The following is an 18,808-nucleotide window of genomic DNA, read 5'->3' on the forward strand; positions in this document are numbered from 1 at the left end:
TTCGTTTTTCATCGAATTTATCTTCAATTTGCTCAACCTGTAGCAAACAACAATCTTAAAACAATTCAAATATAAACTAACAATACTCGCACATGCGAGCAACTTGCCGTGCAATTCAAAATAAAACAAAACCAAATCGTGTTTTGTGCGCCAGTTTGACAACCCTGATTGCTAAACGATGACGTCACGCACCCATCCCTATATCAGCCGCCCGCACAATAATCGGGCAACACGCGCGGTTTGCCATGATGACCGCGTTGGGGGGTTTGATGACGACATACCAGCTCGAAACCGGTCGCTACGATATTCTACTGGCTGTTCACGACCGGGTCTGGCCAACACAGAGCAACAGTTTCTTTGAACGCTTTCGCCGTGACGGTTGATATCGCGGCTGTCGTTGTGCGCTACGCTCGTCTCCAGTGCGTACGGAATTACGCGACCGATTCGATTTGAAACGTAATCGATTGCAATTGCCAGGGACATAACGCACCAATCCTTTGTATCGTAACCTGGTTCGACCGTGCGTGTGAGTGAATGTTTTTTTTTTCACCTCCAAGGAATCAGTGTCACCAGCACGGCGTTTTGTGTTGACCGTGACCCAGCTAATGCCATGTGTCCCACCGTGGCTTCGGCTACAGAATAACGGTGCGCAAGAGCCGCGCGGGTCGAGTGCACGTAAATGTAATTAGTTAACCGCGTTAGACAGTGTGAAAGAACAAAGTTAGGATAAATTAAATCATAAACCTGTGCGGAGTGTGTTTTTCTCGTTTTAATTTGACCTAGAATATAAATGTTTATGTATGTTAAGTCTGCAAAACAACACCCTCGATAGCACTTGGGAAAAGTTCGCGTGCCTACAACAGTTATCCTTCCGGTTGGTCCGTTCGTGTTTTCCTTGGTGTCATTCGTGTCCGTGCGCGCAGACAGTGCGAAGAAGTACAGGGCAAACCCGGCAAAGTGATAGCAAACGACTCGAGGCAGTTGTTCTACCCGTTTAGTAATTTCTTTCTACCAAGAAAAGATAATTTCCCCCCCTTTTTCGGTAGACGCTTGGCTGGAAAAAAGCGCCCGGATCATTGGTCTTTTGCCCTGCCGGATTGTATTACTGCTACCGCTACTAATCGGTTATCGATTTAACACCCAACAACCAACAGCGACGGTATTTGTCCAACAAGACGAACGAACCCTCTGCCCTAGAGTATGGATCCATTAAGGTAAGCGCTAATCGCATTGCCCTGTGGCGGTGTACTTCGAGGATATTTTCTATTGCGCAAACCACGTTGTGGCATAGTTCTTTTGATAACAGCCCTTAACTAACAGAAAAGTGTTTATTTAAAACTATACGGCTACGTTGTAAAATAAGTTTAGTAAACCAGAAAGGGCCGCCATTATCTATAAGGACGTTAAGCCAAGCAAAGATGTGAGAGAGTAATTGTTCTAAAATTCTGCAGTTTTTAGTACTAATGGAAGTTTGCTTTAAGAATTTCCAAAATTAACAAAAAAAATATTTAAAATAATGTTCAATAAAACAATTTCTCATTTCACAATTTTTTTTCTGCATTTGATGCTTTTTTCTTCCTTCATAAAATAAACTAAGATTATTGGTATAAAAAAGAACTTATCATAAAAAATAAGTTTTCTTGGTTAAATAATTTCCTGCATAAAAGCATTAATTTTGATGGTATTTAACTATTATTTTTCCTCACTACGTCACGTGGGATGTCTGACTGATCACTTATCTAATAATTCAAAGTCACGTGTGTGTTTAGTATTGTTTTGTTTCCAAACCACTTATACCGTACGTGTTTTTTGGCTTGAAAATATCATACAAAATACAACAATCACGTTGAATGGTTCTAATGCAATTGTGTAACTATTTACCAATACATCCCTCTCGAGTCTAATGGTACATAATATTAACAACGGGCAAAGTTTTTGTCATACTTATTCAAACAACAGCATGATTCATAACCAAAAACTAAACCGTATTAGTTCCAAACGAATGATTGCGGGAAGAAACATCGCCCGGTGACTGTAATGATACGCTTCAGTTGCAACGGGTTGTTACACTGACCAACCCGACTTGCCTTAGTGTGTAGCATTGTTAGTAAAGCCATTTACATTTTTTAACGTCCAGGTTCTGCTCTCTAGCTATGGAAATGATGGACCTCGTAATGACTTCCGATCGTCACTATTTCCGGTTTGAATTTACTTTTGTTTTTTTTTTACTTCGCACATTCCATATGTGACTAAGGAGAATTCATTTTTAATGACATTTTGTTTAATAGCAAAATGCAATAAAATAGCTAATCGCTACTAATCGCAGGGATGCGAATAAATACCGCACGTCTAATAAGCATCCAAACGAGCTCGGAGACCTTTCTCAGAATTCTCACAAAGAATTCGTAACATCGCATCGCTGAATACCAATTTCGGGCGCCACAAATCAAACCGATCTTTGCTCTCATCCCAAAACCGAGGACGAGATCATTCCGAGAGTACAATTTGTTCGCTCAAGAAAAAAATTCCCAGTACTGAAGATACGAGGAACTGACCTCGCCTGAAGCTATAGAAACCGAAAAGCACAACATTAGTAATTAGGTGCGGTATCATAATGAGAAGCTTAAAGGTTGGTCCTTTTCTTGGTCTGAATTTGTTTTCGTCCAACCGGAAAACCGATTAGATCACGAAAGTGACATGCGATCAGGTTTTGGGTTAACAAATAAGGAGACGATCCAATAATCGCTCAAAAATAGAGACCTTCAAACATCTTGGATTACTTGCGTGGAACTCGTGGAAAAGAAATACATTGAAAGTGAGAAAAGCGTTCTAAAGACAAATTAAACTCCCAACTCCACTCTCAGCTCCACTGGAGAAGAGAAGTTAAGAAAGCCTCATCAGCTAATTACACAAACACAGCAGCTATTTAATTATGCCCCATCACTATCACTTATCAAACTTTTGCGGCAAGATAGTCACGTATTTCATCATACTTGACAAAATGGAGTCCCATTGCGCAAGAACTTTTTGTGTAAAATTTTGCGGAGGAAAAAAACAGTTTGCATCGTAGCTTCCCGGCATCTGGGAAATAATGTGTAAACAATCGTGATGGAATAGATGGAACCACTGTAGCGGTGGGTGTAAATGCTGAATGTGAAAACTTGTCCAAGCTATCCCAAGGTTGACATTGCCGCAAGGCCAGTAGTGTCATCGGGACCGGGAGTTGCTCAACACGAGAAATATTGAGCGTATGAAGACCGAACGAATTCCATCATCGTAAAAGTAATCCTATTGCTACCATTTAGTTGAGACCTCAGTTTGTTAGTGTTGGCTAGTTGATGATCCGTTTACACCACTATTAATCGCATTTTTTTTCTCTTTATTTACAGTATCGGATCCAGCGTCCTTAGCTTACACCAACGGTAAGTAACAAGCGGCAGTAGCTTCTATTTATCCATCGTCAGAGAATGTGGCAAAGAATCGCTAGTCCACTTCCGGCCCTGGTTTGGTTCGGTCGGTGCTTGTTGTTTACGCCGGGGGTTGCATTTACTTTTAATTTTCCACCCGCGTCATAAACCCGGCGACCCACTTCGAGTGCTCTCGGTGTGCTGCACAAGGGTAAAGAATGCATTTTCGTTTGCTTTGTGGCAAAAAAGGTTTTCCCGCTTTTGTGCAGCGTGTGTGGACGATGAAGACGAAACTGCGGACGGATGGGTCTAATCTTTTTAAAATGGCGGTCGGAAGATTGCTGAAGAGAGTGTAGAGCAGAAATCGGAAAAAAAGATTGATCAACTGTGTACAACAAACAGCAAACCGTTTGTCTGAGCAAATAATGCAACGGCACACGCACACGCAGACAGTGGCCGGTTCTTTTGTGAAGTGCAACATGCGAATGCACTTACGCGTGTGGTTGCTCACCCGCAGATTATGGTGGCACAGTGTGCGACTGGGGGATCATTTGTTCCGAGTGTGGAACACTGTTTCGTTCCCATGTGGCGCTAGGGAGGGCAGAAAACTAATTTCAAACATATGGTTAATACGGAGTATATTTGTATTTGTATAAATGTTTGGCCAACAAAGCGACCTTATCACTAGGCTTAAAAATTAATCTGGGGGAGCTTAATAAAGCAATTAAATCCCATAAATATTAAGGTTCATTGGATAAGTTCAACATTTTAAGTACCAATCGAAGTCATATGTTTGATTCAATTTAAAACCCATTGGATCGTTAACACTATAAGGACGTCTAGTTTGTGTTTTTGGTGTATAAAAATGTCGTTAGCGTATTATACAAATTACATCATTATTTATTTAAAATATGTATCATCTAAACATCTTTGACGTGCTTGTGAAAAATCTAATTCAGATACATAAATCTGAATGATCATTAAATGCTCGGCAAGTTAAAAGCTTTTGGCAAGTTTTTGGCTTAAAAAATTTGTTGAAGTGTTTATAATAAATAATACTCAAATGAATCGGTGGAGATGGTAACGGCGCCAGTCTACGGGTAAATCAAGTCAAGGAAAGCCAGAAATTGGCAGATCTCAAGACCTGAAGTTTTAGTGTCACTTAAGAAGGAGATACTACAATTTTATGAGACATTCCATTCCAAAGTTACACGTCGGAAAGTGACACAACGCTTCAAGCTGTGAATTGGAAACTGTAATCGCATTTATTTCGGAATTTCATATTTCAAAGTTCATGGACAGCATAATTTTAAAATGTGTTTATTGTTAATATTTGAATGTGGGTTATTTTTTTAAATTTTATATAATATTCTCTAACATCGTACACAGCCACTTTACAGTTCATTAAAAAAAGTTCTTAAAGTAAAAAAAAGGTTCATAAACAAGAAATCGTACTAACGATGTCAGGAAATTTATTGGAGATTAAGAAAATAACATAAATATCGCTCTGCATAGCTGGAAAGATGCGACCTCTATGATGTGTGCCGTTTTAATGGTAAAGATTCAATACATTCTTTTATTTTTTTTTCCTCAGTGTCCGTAAAGTATCAGAACTCCGAAAGAATCATTGAAGCTTCATAATCTTTAAGGAAATAATTTATTATGTGAAAGTTTTATGTTTTGCAACACAATCTAAAGACAATTTTTGTTTCTGAGTCTATAAACAGTCAACTCAACATGATTCGAGTGACTCCTCTCAATCCTCCAAAAGTTTATTAAATACGCTTATTAAATTAGATCGGTTGAGTGTCTTTAAATATTGTAAAGTTAAAAAAATCGAGTGCCTTTTTATTTTTTAAAGTACGTACGCGTTGTATATAAATATTGTGAATGTAAATACTATTTTTAAAACAGAAGAATGGCTGTTAATTCGAAAAAAAATCTCTTCTCGTGGATGCCATGCCATGCCCTCAGATGTCTCTGCCAGAAGTTATTCGAGGAACCAAGTTCCATACCCTGTTCGAGAAAATGTAAAATTTTCCTTATTTTTGCGCCAAGTTTTAGCTATAACTCGGTCGGTATCCAACGGATCGCCAAACTTTAACCTGTGGTCGATAGATGGCATCAATGGCTACATTTTCTTCTTGGATGGCCATGCCCTCAGATGTCTGTGCCAGAAGTTATTCGAGGAAACAAATTCCTTACCCTGTTCGAGAAAATGTAAAATTTTCCTCATTTTTGAGCAATTCAGCAAAATTTTTAAATGTGATATATTTTAATGCGAATTGGTTGCAATAAGTTTGTTTTCACTCAAATAATGCTTTAAATTAAAAAAAGATTAAAAAATCAGAAAAAAAATTTTTAAAAAAATTCAACTCGAAAATTTCATAAGGCTTACCCCTTACGTTTTTTTTGAGCAATTTAGCAAAAAAATTAAAATTGATTTATTTTAATGCCAATTGGTTGCAATAAGTTTCTTTTCACTCAAATAATGTTTTAAATTAAAAAAGAATAAAAGTTTAGAAAAAATTAAACAATAATATCAATTTGAATATTTCATAAGGCTCATTTTTGCACCAAGTTTTGCCTATAACTCGGTCGGTATCCAACGAATCGCCAATCTTTAACCTGTGGTCGCTAGATGGCACCAATGGCTACATTTTCTTCGTGGACGGTCATGCCCTCAGATGTCCGTGCCAGAAGTTATGCGAGGAACCAAGTTCCTTACCCTGTTTGATAAAATGTAAAATTTTCTTCATTTTTGCACCAAGTTTTTCCTGTAACTCGGTCGGTATCCAACGGATTTCCAATCTTTAATCTGTGGTCGATAGATGGCACCAATGGCTACATTTTCTTCTAGGACGGCCATGCCCTCAGATGTCTGTGTCAGAAGTTATTCGAGGAACCAAGTTCCATACCCTGTTCGAGAAAATGTAAAATTTTCCTCATTTTTGCACCAAGTTTTGCCTATAACTCGGTCGGTATCCAACGGATCGCCAATCTTTAACCTGTGGTCGATAGATGGCACCAATGGCTACATTTTCTTCTAGGACGGCCATGCCCTCAGATGTCTGTGTCAGAAGTTATTCGAGGAACCAAGTTCCATACCCTGTTCGAGAAAATGTAAAATTTTCCTCATTTTTGCACCAAGTTTTGCCTATAACTCGGTCGGTATCCAACGGATCGCCAATCTTTAACCTGTGGTCGATAGATGGCATCAATGGCTACATTTTCTTCTTGGATGGCCATGCCCTCAGATGTCTGTGCCAGAAGTTATTCGAGGAAACAAATTCCTTACCCTGTTCGAGAAAATGTAAAATTTTCCTCATTTTTGAGCAATTCAGCAAAATTTTAAAATGTGATATATTTTAATGCGAATTGGTTGCAATAAGTTTGTTTTCACTCAAATAATGCTTTAAATTAAGAAAAGATTAAAAAATCAGAAAAAAATTTCAAAAAAATTTTCTACTCGAAAATTTCATAAGGGGTACCCCTTACGTTTTTTTTTGGGAAATTTTGCAAAAAAATTAAATTGATTTATTTTAATGCCAATTGGTTGCAATAAGTTTCTTTTGACTCAAATGATGTTTTAAACAAAAAAAAAAAAATTAATAAAAAAATTTAAAAAAAATGTATAAAAAATCTAAAAACTTGAAAATTTTCTTTTTAGCTTTTTATGGGAAATTTAGCAAAATTTATAAATTGATGTATTTTAATACAAATTTGTTGAAATAAGCTTCTTTTCATGCAAATAATGCTGAAAATAAATAAAAGAATAATAAACGCGACGATTGCTAAGCATGTAGTGACAGGGTTAGTTTTGGTTTTTAAATTACAGCAGAAACTGGTAGCAAACCATCATAACGCGATGCGTCTTCCAATACGTCTGTATACATTCGCGTATCAATGACGTCACGCTTCCGGAGCGAAGGGTGTAGTACTCGAGAGATAAAAAAAAACCACGACACACATTCAACACCAAGCCATCGACTGCTAGCCATCGATTATCAGTAGTTTGTACCCTTCGGTACGATTGTCAATGTACGGCTCAAATTACGCCAAGCCACAGAACACCAAGATCGTTTTTAGAAGTGTTTGTAATCTGACTAAACTGCACGATGTGCCGTTCAGGAATTTGAAATACCTTGCAATTTTACAGACGCTTTTCGTCATCACCTTCAACCACTCTTCAACTGGTGAACGGTTTATATTACGCTGTTTTCGGCTAAACTGCTGACTAAGTTGTGAACGGCATCAACGCCATCGGGGGCTGTAGTTTCATTTATCGTGACCGACCAACCGATCGTGAGGGACAGTTTACGAAGCATGCTGTCAGCATGATGTTTACAGTTTACTGTATTCCCCCGCCCTGTTCCCTGTTGGCCGTCAGCTTAAACTAGGCTGAAATGGTTCTTATTCTCCATTCGCTTTATTTCTCGCCAACCAAACCGAACGGTTCTCCATAGAGAGGTTCCCATTCTGATGATAACAGTTTCACCATCTGTAGCAAAAATGAGTCACGATCGGAAATGGAAGAAAGTGTACACTGTAAGGCAGACAAATTTAGTCAGCAGAAAAATCAATAAGAATTAGTACGGATTATTGTAGCACGATGCTTATCGAAACACCATCGCTGTAATGAAATAGATAAAGCGAATTAGTACAAAACGATCGTCGCTTATCTCGCGTTGTTTATTTAGTTCAAAGGCACGTTTCGACGTTCGTATGGCATCGTAAATCAACCATCAACAATAATTAGATGACGAAAATTAAAAAAATAAAACATAAGTTTGTATATGACAAAAAAAAGATTGTAACAAGAACATCCACATTAACAACTGACCTCGGACATACGTTTTCCGAGAAGAGATTTATCGTCCGATACATGTGATGCTATGCAAATCATTAACCCCCGTGAACCACATGAGGGTGGTAGAAAGAATAGAGAGAAAAAACCGGCCATCTGATCAGCCGGGGTTTTAATTTTAACCCACGCACAAACCGGCATCTGGCCGAAGGACGCTCTTTGACGGATTGTTGCGAGTGGATGAAATGCGACAATTAAGTAAACAGCGTGGTGAAAGTGAACACGGATGAACATCGTTAGAGTGTGGGGTTCCCGTTACCGGCTGCCGATAATTGGGGTTCCCTGTAAGGGTGTGGCCAATGTCCAACCGGTAATGTGAACCGCGTTACAGGTGTAACGATGATTTTTATCTACGAAGCCTGAGACACTCGGGTAAGCTTGTTAGCTGGGAAATTAATACGGATTGCAAAGAACGGGGGAAAAAAACGAGCTTGCCATAACAATTAAATGTGACCACCTAATACTGTTGACAGTTGGGCTTATGTTTGGCTACCAGTTTTAATTCTTACTGAGACCTTTATCTGCACAAAACATCACTTTTGATGTGTTTGTGTCCGCTTTTGTTCTTGCTACGTATTATTAATGACCACCTACACTGTAGATAGAATCATCATTCCTACGGACAAATTACACATTAGCGTTCAGAGCAATGTAAACAGACGGCCATGCAAAACATATTGGATCTCTGCAGCATTAGACCCACCCCCCGCAAAAAATCCCAACATAAACTTTTCGATTCACGCCAAAAACGGCCGTTCACATAAATCATAAACACGAGCAACAAACAAACAACCACCAACCGTACAGCCTAACTACGGGGTGTGCAAAATACCGATCGGCAAAAATTTCGTGGAAAAAGGAATTTTCCTTGTGAGATGAAAGTTTCATAATTTAATGATTTCCTGATGTGGGTCTATTCTCTTCCTCTCCATTCGCCTTCCGTAACATTGATGAACTTCCGTGCGGTTTTGTGTTTGTTTTGAGCTAGAAAGGAAAATAGTTTTTTTCGCACAAGTTCAAAGATCATTTTATATGGCACCCGTTACACCACCCCACCCCGGGGGGAGCAATTATAGCTTTGTTGGACTGTAAGTAAACAGTTCGGAAGAAAAGAGATCAAAACTATCCGCACGAAAAAGTCAATAAATCGATCGAAGTTGTTGATAGACGCTAGGTGGTGTTTTTGGATAACTTTGCCTTCTGTTTTTATTCTCAAGATCATCTTGATCTTATACGTATCCGAGATAGAGCGGGAGAGAGTCTGTCAGCAACTAAAAGTATCGATAAAAAACGATAAGTTTCACACGGTTTGTGTCTTCGCTAGGTACTATTGATCGTACGATTGGTTTTGATGCACGCTTACTTTCGCCAAATGATGGTTCAACGTTTGTTTGAGTGTTTGAGCGTACGTTACCGTTCATCACCACCATCCCAACCAACCAACCAACCCCGCTAAGTATCCAAATTTGGCATTGAACTTTCACTCACAAACCGCCGCTAGTCCGTTCTAGCACCGTCACTGGGCACAGTCACAGGCATTTTGGGGGCGAAAGCGGTACGCTCAGATTCGAAGGGTGGAGGGTAATTTATTTTTGCCTGCCAGAAAGAAAAACACCACCACTGGCACAGTCGCCATCCATCCGAAATGGTGTTTTTGGGTGTGTGTGCGGTTGGCGCGTTGCTTTTCCCAACGGATTTTCCCGACGCCGTTCGGTTCTAACCGGGTTGGCAGTGTCGGTACCGCATGCCAGCTGATTGCCAGTCGTTCGGTCACGGTCGTCCTGACCTAAAGCACACATTTGTGGGTCCTTTCCGGTCGATGGTCTCGGTAGTGTAACGAGTGACAGTAAGCGTGCAGGTGCCGGTCACTAGTCGCGTGCTGGGAAAGGAAACAAAGAAACCGTAGTTGCATTAAATTTTCGTTCGTCCTTTTATGTGAAAATTGTGGAAAAATAATTACAATCGGAAGAAATGTATGTTTCCTTTAAACACAATGCAAAAGAAAGTACGCGTTACGTGAGTGCCACCGCAAGAAAGGGTGAGAAAACCTTCAATTGACCGTCCCCATCGATCCAATATTCATGAGCGTAAACTTGTTCGTCAGTGACGGTTTCTTACTTATTTGGTGCAATATACTGTATAGTCTATCAAATCAATTCCCTATCGATAAATGGCCACTGTTGATTCGGTGGATATCGTCGCAAATTGAGCATTCCAGCCGAAGCAGTTGACATTGGTGGCGTGTTGGAGGAACTGCACCGTCAAAAAAATCCGTTCCGTTTTGCTGCATTGTGTAATCGATAACCGTACGGACAAACAAACAGTATCCTTCAGCTGGCGGATTACTAATCGGGTTTTGTGATACTATATACTAGTGGTTGGCCGATGGAACACAGATTAAGCGCCAGCAGTACGTCTGGGAAATGGTGCAAAAAGTGAAACAATATCCCTTACGGAACAAAGAGGGAAAATCGGATATCGTCCTTGGGTGGATAGTGGAACGGGTTGGACACAATTAAAAGTGTACTTGGTACTTGGTGATGTGAAAATGGTGCCGTGTAAGTACGGCACACAGTGATAGAAATTATGGTACATCCCGATACGTTGATCGTACAATTACAACCGACCATAATAGTATAACTTATATTGGAAAAGGTCATATCCAATAACACGAACATTGTCGTAGGTCCTGGACTGGCTGGATTGTCATAACGCTCATCATCTTCCACCCGTTCGTCGGGTGATTCGTGTACGACACGGTGCAACAATATCGGAACCGGAAAATTCCCAAACCTTCATTGAATGGAAATAAGGTATTGAGTGTATGGGAGTGGGGATGGGAATAAGGATACGCATTCAACCAACATTAAACATGGCTCATGAACTCTGTGATGGTTATGTTTGCCTTTTTTTTCTCTAACGACCAAGCTGAAATCGAACACACATTCCACTCAGTGAGTGACAAATACGCAAACTCACTGTGCGGCGTTCAATGCGTAGGAATGCCAATAGCAAACACTTTGCAGGGTCAATGTCATTGTCCTATTGGAGAGGGAATGCTTGGGTGTTTTGTAGGTTTTCCTTTTATAAATTTAAATCTAAACTTTTTTTCCACCTTACAATACCGGTGTCTACTGGTTACACAGGTGACACTGAAAACTGAAACCCCGTCGAATGGATTGTTTCGATCAAACAGTACGGTGCAGCGGTTCATACTGAACTGTGTTCGTCGACGATACCTTGAACCGTTGCCAGGTTTGTTGTACTGCTGCCCAGCTGTTTCCGAACCCGAGACGTGTACACCTGTCCCGGTGAACGAGTTAAAGCATGTCATTCACGTTTAGATGATTAGATCGCCGTATGTACGGTTGGAACTAGGGATCTGGGGTACCTAATGAGTTGCATTCCTTCACCGCATATGGAGGCGTTATGTGCACTTGGCACAAAATCGGAAGTTTGAGGTACCGTCTACCGAGCAGGAACTTATCTTTGCATCTCAAAACACTAAACGATCTACAGTAGCATCGTTTGTTTTTCGATTTATATTGCTACGGAATTGAGGTTAGAAAACGTTATTGAAACAACCAATAAAACTGCTATTTTGCAATGTTTGCCGTACCACTGTACGATTATCATGCAGTACGCATTATAGAATTGAATAAATTTTCGATTCGCGTAATGACTGTTTGACTCATTTTCTCAAGATAGCACAGAGGACAGCTAATGTCTTCCCGTACCGGATACTTCTCAACCAACCCCGATTGCCTAACCCCTGCCAGACACACACACATCTCAGCCATTTCCGTCACACAATCGGCATCATCATCAAAGTCCGTACGCGATCGGCATGGTTGATCAAGGGCCCCCATAACCATCTTACCACATCTATCGCCATTCTTAGCGTATTGGATATTTGTTGAAGTTGGTACCGTTCCAGACAGACAGCAATCTTTGCCACTGTTTCAAAGTGGCGTCGGTATTTCTAACCGTGGCGTAATGAAGCGTTACTATAAAAACGATCAATCGATCGCACTGATCGTGGCTGATCGGCTAATTCCTTGAACCTTTCGTCCAAAAATAGCTTCCGTGGTTAAGAAAAGCGGATATCTAATTTAAAGGTGCAGTTGTGAATCTTGAGTTGAGATCACCTCAATCTCTACACGAAAGCGTGTATAAGTGTGTGTGTGTGGGGGGAGGTTTTTGTAATGTAATTAATTATGAATATTTACAGCACCCGTACCTGGAGATATTTTTCATTGCGCTAATTATCGCAATACAATTCGTTCTTAACTTAGCCACTCCATTTCCCAACAGTGCTCCCAAACATTGTCCAGAAGGATAGTCTTCTCCTGCTGAAGAAGTGTGGAAAATCGCTTCCACTTTTGCTACTCATCACACGCTACAATTGCTGTACATCTTTGGTTCGTTTGTACGGCTTGCGCGTTTTGCAAACAGAAACGTTGGAAAGTTTTGCAGTAATTACCGTTACCGTCGACCGGATGGCTGAAGAAAACCGGTTCTTGCTGCGGCCGTGGATCTTAAGCAAGAAGCATCGGCATCGTTTTAGGTTCCCGCGGGCGATCTATTCACATTGCATTGTGTTGTGTGTTCGCTTCACAATGATTGTCTACCATTATGCCAGCTGATGAGTTTGTTGCCAGCTGACGCTGTGGTTCAGCCGGTTCGAAAACGTGATTCAGCATAACGAAAGCGCGTACATGAGCCAGAAGGCTTTGATGAGGCGTGTACAAACTGTGGCTTAACTTATCCGGTCAATGTTGATCGCTATTCCAAGCAGATTGCAAAACTTACGAAGGGAAAGATTTAATTTTTATTTTGAAAATGTTTGAAATATTTATGTTGGTCCTATATTCTTCTTTTTTCAGCAGAATTTATTGAAAATGTCAGAGAATTGAGACTTGTCGATACAGACTTATAGAACTAAAATATACAATATTTGCTTTATTGTCCCAAAACAAATGAATTCCTGTAAAGGAAATCAAAATGAAGAAGTCTTACTAAAACCTAAAAAGCTTCGATCAACGATCTTCGGCATTTCAGCTTAAACGCTGAGGCACGATCCTATGTTGTTCGGCGATGTTGTTATGTATCCAGATATATATTTAGGATATAGTTGAGCTATGTCTGGGGATATTTTTATTATATATTGGATATGGATATTTTTGAGATAATTTTACGAGCTTTTGTCTTTGTTTGTTTCACATGGTCTTACTGTCTAAACCATGGCGTGCATTCCACTTTTTATTGATCTATACACGACTAAATATTTGAGGACTTCCCTTCCAATGACGAAATTATTGCCCTGCAACGTATGTGAAGTTAATCTGATTGTTACGAGATATAAAAAAACGTAAAACACAACAATTGTTTAGTATATAGAGTTACAAAACAAGTATTTACAAATAGCAAAGACAAAGGAGACAAATGCATTAAGTGTTTGACGGTGATCGGTTTTGGTTGGTGTCGATTGCAGAAAACCTTGGTTTGCTAGCGACTAGCGTCTGTCCACTTCAACCGTATCAAACAGACAGCATTGATTTACGATTCAACGCAAGAAGAGAGTGCTAATTGTGGCCTGAATTATACGGCGATTACACTCATCATAAATTCCTAGAAGCTGATAAACATTTATCTTTAGATGATGTTTGTAAATGTGAATGTTGTGCGTTTAATTGTACTGAGCACACGAGAGGCTTGAGAATCAATGAGTAGATCGATCATTTTCACATGCTTATCAAAAACGGCTCTTTTCGAAAGAGACCACTTCACGTGACGAACCGATACACGTCTTACTTTTTCGCGAAACAAATGTATCATTCATCCGTGTAACTACCGATTGATAGTAAGAGATAATAAATTACGCTTCTTCGTAGCAACCAGCAGCCATATGATGGAGGAGAAGATTTAAATACCGGATGTCTGGGGGTAGCGAAATGGCAGTGGAGACGGTTATGCTTCACGCATCAAAATCGCCAACTGTCAACTTAATGATGGTTCGATTACCTGATAATAAGTCGTCAAGGTCAAAGCTGAAGGCAAAATTTCTTCATGCTTCCTGGCTTTATCTCTTCTCAAGATAGGAATGGAAAACAACATCGTCACAGCGGGTATTTTGCCTTGGACTTTACGAATCACCCATCCATATCCGAAACAACAGAAAAAGCGTTGCTTCGGGGCAAGAATGCATGCATGCCTTTTTCTGCTTTTAATCTTTAAAGCACGTGCTGCTAACTGGTGATAAATTCATATGGGAATGTGTTTTTTTGGTGGCCATCGTCGTGGTGTGAATTAATTTACACATTTTGGAATCATTTTTTTCTTATCGCTATTTTCGATCCGAACACTCGACATGTTGGCGCGGGCTTTGGAATGAGCTTTTTTTATTCGCCGATTGTGCATTTTTGTTTTTTGGGGAGTATTTTTTGATGCTGCATTAAACCGGTTCCCGAACTTGTGTTACGATGCGTCGGAATATCGACCGACAAACATTTAAACCATTTCGCAGACACCGCGACGCCGTTCGGTTGAAGGTCAATGTGGCGCTCCGTTTGGTGCGGTACACCTTCCAAGGGCATTTCGTCCGTGTCCTGGCCAACTATGCTAACAGTAGCAGGGTGTACTGTAATTCCTCCCACTGTACATGGTTTGATGGGCCGGCTTTTTGCTTTGTGTGCAAATATTTCGAGCTGGCAGAGAAAGCATAAGACGAATAATAAATGAACATGATGGAGAATCTTTACGGAAAGCATTTTTTTGCCACGGTATTGATATGGGAATTCCCCCCTGCAGGGCGAGGACATTGACATTGACTTGGCTTGATGTTTCAAGAGCCTTAGGATCGATGGTAGTAGTAAAACCAGTGAAAAGCATCAGTGTCTTCCAATAAAGCTATGAGTTTCTCAAATAATAGCTCCCGATCGTGAAATAAATAAGCGATTATTACTAATACTTTGGGAATTTCATTAACGGAAAATTGGGTGTCCCAAGGACTTTAAGACCAGTTGAAAATTCGGTTATATTTCATGATAACCTCCAGGAATTGGTTTATATTTTATTATAGTTTAGATCTTTATAAATAACCATTTTACTAGATAAATCGTCTTTATTATTAGATCGAAAAATGGTGTAGGTTTCAGATCCTCAAAATAACTATGAATGATATATTTTAACCTCGAATGAGCTATGAATAAACGTACTACAATTAATGAAGAGTGAGCTGTTTTAACCTGGACCGTATTCTAATTAAAAGTTTAATCAACACTTGTCCAGCAAGATGCATTGCACTCATCAAATATGATAAATTTGCATGACAAACCAATGAAGATGATTTCTTGGTTTTCTCGCACTCTTGTTGCGCTCCAGTTAGTGCATTGCGTACCGTCACGTCTAATCGCGGAAGTTACCAGAAACCCATTGCTCCATTGACCAACATGCAGGTTCTCCGTATGTGGTGGTTCACGATCATTTAGCAGCACACAGCATTCAAGCCTTGACCTCGTTTTGTGTGACCAGCACCAAGCAAACCAACCAGCGGATCAATTGAGCACAATTTTACCGCAGTTGCCCTGCCAGCTGCACCAAGTGACACGCGTGCTATCCGAGAATCTGTGTATATTAATCGGTTTTGATTGTGTTTTTTTTTTGTCTTCATTTACAATTTCTTTCCGCACAGAGAAAACAGTGAGCAGCACAAAGACGATGCCTTCCGCGAGATCATTGCTAGCTGCCGGTCGCTGAGCAAGTATGAGACGAACCTCAAGTCCGCACTGCCCCAGATCCTGTCGGCGATTGTGGCCGCCTCGTTTCACATTGTCATTGGCATTTCGCTGGCATACTCGGCCATCCTGATCCCGCAGCTGGAACAGCCCGGCAGTGACATACCGATCACGAAAGGACAATCGTCATGGATTGCGTCGATTATCGTGATCATGGTACCGATCGGATCGTTGGTGGCGGGCGTTATGATGGAGTTTCTCGGCCGGCTCAACACGATCAAGCTGGCGGCGGTACCGTGTGTGGCGGGTTGGGTTGCGATTGCCCTAGCGAACAACTTCACCTGGATCATGGTTGGGCGTGTGCTGACCGGTTTTGCCTGTGCACTTGGCACCAGTCCGGCGATCGTGTACATTACGGAGGTGGCCCGGCCCGATATGCGCGGATCGTTGATCTCTTCCGGTCCTACGCTTGCATCGTTGGGTAAGGAAATTTGTACCGTCGAGTGGAAGCAATAGTCTAACAGGTGGTTTGTCTTCTTTTAGGAATGGTTATCGCCTATGCGAAGGGTGCCTTCATGGATTGGCGACTTGTGTCGTGGATTTGCATCATCTACACCATCGTGCCGGTGCTTCTAATTCAACTGTTCGTTCCCGAATCACCTGTCTGGCTGGTGTCGAAAGGGCGGATCGAAGATGCGGCACGTTCATTGCGATTCCTTTACAAAAAGTATCCTCAACCAGAGCATACGGTATGACACATTTCGTTATAGAGCAACAGATATCAATATCCAATTAAGGTTTATTACTTGAAGTAATAACTTCTCGTTCGATCCGGATGTGTGTATTACACTGGAAACTCATTAACAATTGAACGACCAATAATGTTTTGTATCGTAAAAGTGTCTTCATTTGTGCCCTTTTAATGTCTCACGCCAGAAGCTTTTCATTACAAATTTTAGACATCAAACTCTCCAATGGATTAAGCATTTAATTTCTTCTATTCGCTCAGGATCAACCACTCTCCGAGATGCATCTGAATGCGCTGCTGAAGGAGCGTGAAACTAAACTGGCGGAAGCACAAAAAAATGTTAACCGCCACGGTGTGCAGCAGTCGAAACTTCGCGGGTTCCTAAAACCAACCGGCTACAAACCGATGATTATCCTGTTTTGGTTCTTCCTGATACAGCAGTTCAGCGGTATCTACATAACGCTCTTCTTCGCGGTAACCTTCATCCAAGACGTCGGCACCGAGGTGAACGCCTTTACGGCCTCCATCTTTGTCGGGTTGACGCGGTTCACGATGTCGCTGCTGAACGCGTGGCTGCTGAAGCGATTCCCCCGGCGCCAGCTGGTCATGGTCTCGACGACCGGTATGGCCATCTGCATGTTCGTTTCGGGGTTATTCACGCTGTGGATTAAGGAGGGTACCACCACGCTGACGTGGATACCGGTCGTTGGTTTGCTGCTGTACGTGTGTTCCTCCATGATCGGGCTGCTTACCATACCCTGGACGATGACGGCGGAACTGTTCCCGACGGAAATTCGCGGTATCGCACACTCGATATCATACTCGATGGCAAACCTGTTGATGTTTTTTGCCGTCCAAAGCTACAGGTAACATCTTCGGCTCTTTTTTTGGTACCTTTTATACCTAAACCCTTTTTTTTTGTCTTTTAGAACCATAACCGATCTGCTCGGTGGAGCGTACGCTGTACAGTGGATGTTTGCCGTCGTATCGGTGATCGGATTTTTCTTTGCCCTATTCTTCCTGCCAGAAACGCAGGGCAAAAGTTTGGCAGAGATAGAGGCATACTTCGCGGGCAAAACGCAACCAAACCGTGTACCGACTGAACCAGCGGCCAAACCGTCCGTGACGGAGCATCTGATACGCAGCCCGAGCCGAGAGGCCAAGCTGAAAGAGGTGGAACTGATGCTGAAAAACAAAAATGGAGCTTAGAATCGATGATGATAATAGTGAACCTGTGCATACGATATACGACAAAGAAAGGGGGCAGGAACTGACTGTTTTGCAAACGTATTTCTGAATGCTGTGGATCAGCAGTTGTACTTAATGCAGCACGCTAAAAGCAAGCACAACGAATTAAGAATCGAGAAACTGCCCAGTTTAGGAGTGTTTGTGTGTGTGTCCTACGCCAACAAGATACAAATGATTCAAAGAGAGTAATCTTTAACAAAACATACACACACAAGAAACATATTTATTTTTAGTATTTTTGAAATTCCGCAACAAAAACCCTCTCGTCGTGTTATGGAAATGGGCAGATGAAAGTATAATCACTTAACCTTCCTATCGATAATGGTTAGCCGAATAGGTGTACCGAACGTTGGTAGTTGTGTTTTCGATTGATTGATTACTTTCGGTTTGTGCGATGCGCGGAACAGTGCGAAATGTTTCGGCAGACTGAGCTTGATGAAGCCATACGCATTGGCGACAAAAACCCAGCACCAGCATACACACACCCTGGTGAAGCCATTTAATGCAATCCAAGTTCAAAACACAGTGTATTAATCGTATTCGAAGTATTTTGCAAAGTGCGTAGATTTAGTTCTAAATAAACTGTTGAATGAAAGTGCGACCGAAATGTGTGGGCTGTTTAATTTCCGTTAAAATGTTTTCCACCGCCCAGGTAAGGTATCGGGTTACATACATTTTGTTAATTAGATTGTTTGGTTTCCTGTCCCATTCAGAGTGGCCAACAAATTTGACCTTGACTTTTAAGTGCTTAATTAATATTAAAAGCTCAAAGTGAAGCTTGTGTACGATTTATGATCTTTCT

General features: G+C 41.0%; 1 protein-coding gene and 1 long non-coding RNA gene across 6 annotated transcripts in view; one reads left to right on the forward strand and one right to left on the reverse strand.

Moving 5' to 3' along the window:
* The first annotated feature begins 329 nt into the window (after positions 1 to 329).
* LOC125762845 (facilitated trehalose transporter Tret1-2 homolog) lies at positions 330 to 18,607 on the forward strand. 2 transcript variants are annotated; one of them, XM_049425391.1, is made up of 6 exons: positions 330 to 1,214; positions 3,390 to 3,422; positions 15,968 to 16,491; positions 16,554 to 16,759; positions 17,020 to 17,624; positions 17,688 to 18,607. In XM_049425391.1, the coding sequence occupies exons 1-6, from the start codon at positions 1,201 to 1,203 to the stop codon at positions 17,965 to 17,967; spliced, it is 1,662 nt and encodes a 553-aa protein (XP_049281348.1). In that variant the 5' UTR covers positions 330 to 1,200; the 3' UTR covers positions 17,968 to 18,607. The 2 variants fall into 2 exon arrangements, with proteins under 2 accessions (XP_049281348.1, XP_049281349.1); XM_049425392.1 differs by lacking the exons at positions 330 to 1,214; positions 3,390 to 3,422 and adding an exon at positions 10,003 to 11,087.
* Positions 5,822 to 18,808, reverse strand: part of LOC125762852 (uncharacterized) — a 72,035-nt gene continuing 59,048 nt past the window's right edge. For 3 of the 4 annotated variants that reach the window (XR_007418265.1, XR_007418266.1, XR_007418264.1), the window contains one exon: positions 5,822 to 6,605. This is a non-coding gene — a long non-coding RNA (uncharacterized LOC125762852). The remainder of the gene's footprint in view (positions 6,606 to 18,808) is intronic. The other variant, XR_007418263.1, reaches the window with a different exon arrangement.

The sequence above is a fragment of the Anopheles funestus genome, chromosome 2RL (assembly GCF_943734845.2).
Source record: "Anopheles funestus chromosome 2RL, idAnoFuneDA-416_04, whole genome shotgun sequence".
NCBI lineage: Eukaryota > Metazoa > Arthropoda > Insecta > Diptera > Culicidae > Anopheles > Anopheles funestus.

What these genes read in the sequence shown, in the direction of transcription:
- LOC125762845 (XM_049425391.1), top strand. An exon ending in GTCCTTAGCTTACACCAACG is followed by an intron (nt 3,423 to 15,967) that starts GTAAGTAACAAG and finishes CTTTCCGCACAG; the next exon opens with AGAAAACAGTGAGCAGCACA. An exon ending in ATCCTCAACCAGAGCATACG is followed by an intron (nt 16,760 to 17,019) that starts GTATGACACATT and finishes CTATTCGCTCAG; the next exon opens with GATCAACCACTCTCCGAGAT.